Consider the following 1,148-nt stretch of genomic DNA (forward strand, 5'->3'; position numbering starts at 1 on the left):
ACAGGTCCATGTCCGCATGCAGGGACAGGAAGCCCTCTTTTCTGAGAATATGCCCCTAAGAGAAGTCATTGTTCATTTCGGCAAACAGTTGTCAGCAGGAACCCCAACAGGAGAGAACACGGGGACACCCTCCTGTGCTCCCCGGGATTCTGCCCTGGAAACAGGACGAGGTGAGTGGGGTAAGCCAAGGTAGCAGAGGGGATGTTCTGTGTGGACTCCTTCCCGGGTACAACTTCACTGAGTCACATTTTTCCCCTCACAGGAGATGAAGATAAAGAAAATGGTGGCAACACTGACCAAGTAAATGGCAGCGTCACTAGTCAAGGCAATGAAATCCCTTCCCTACTCATTATCCAGGAAGAGGATCGTCCTAGGCCTGAAGATGACTGTGTCTCTTTGAAGAATCCACTCAGCTCTGGAAGAGCAGGTCTAGGTCCCTCCGGGTCCCAGGAGGGGTCCCTGGAAGGACCCCCACATCAAGATGTGCTTATGGAAGTGGGACCAGGGTCTCTCTCTCCACCAATCCAGGCCACCCCCGAGCCTGTTCCTACCCACCAGCATGAGGGAACCTCCACATGTGAGGGACACCAGGAAAGATCCCATGAAGCCCCCAAATCATACAGATGTGAACAGTGTCCCAAGATCTTTAGGTATTTCTCTCAGCTAAAAGCCCATCAGAGAAGACACAATAACGAGAGGCCATTTATCTGTGCTGAGTGTAACAAAGGCTTCTTCCAAGCGTCAGACCTACGCGTGCACCAGATGATTCACGCAAGAGAGAAGGCTTTCACATGCAGCACGTGTGAAAAGTCCTTCAGCCACAAAACCAACCTTAAGGCTCATGAGAGAATCCACACGGGAGACAGGCCCTATTCATGTTCCCTTTGCCAGAGAAGCTACCGCCAGTCATCCACCTACCACCGCCACCTGAGGACTCACCAGAAGATGGCCTTAAAAAGTGCTGCTTCCACGCCAGAAGCTTCCTCAGATGCAGCCCCAAAGTAATGTTCATAAATGTATATGCATGTATATTTCCATAGCACTTCTCCATTTATATCATAATTTATAATTTCCCGATTGTATTTTCCATTTACTGTCTTACTCCATTAAAATGTAAGTTTAAGGAGGTCATGGAATTTCTCAGTTTG

At 49.1% G+C, this 1,148-nt stretch overlaps 1 protein-coding gene across 1 annotated transcript; it reads left to right on the forward strand.

The window, feature by feature from the left end:
* Nucleotides 1-7: 7 nt before the first annotated feature.
* ZSCAN4 (zinc finger and SCAN domain containing 4) lies at nt 8-1,069 on the forward strand (the record flags this gene model as incomplete). The annotated part of the gene is made up of 2 exons (XM_077749046.1): nt 8-170; nt 263-1,069. Coding segments are annotated over 2 exons (906 nt in total), but the record flags the coding sequence as incomplete, so codon positions are not given.
* Between the last annotated feature and the right edge of the window lie 79 nt (nt 1,070-1,148).

This window comes from Crocuta crocuta, unplaced genomic scaffold (assembly GCF_008692635.1).
Source record: "Crocuta crocuta isolate KB4526 unplaced genomic scaffold, BGI_CrCroc_1.0 C28473558, whole genome shotgun sequence".
Taxonomy (NCBI): Eukaryota; Metazoa; Chordata; class Mammalia; order Carnivora; family Hyaenidae; genus Crocuta; species Crocuta crocuta.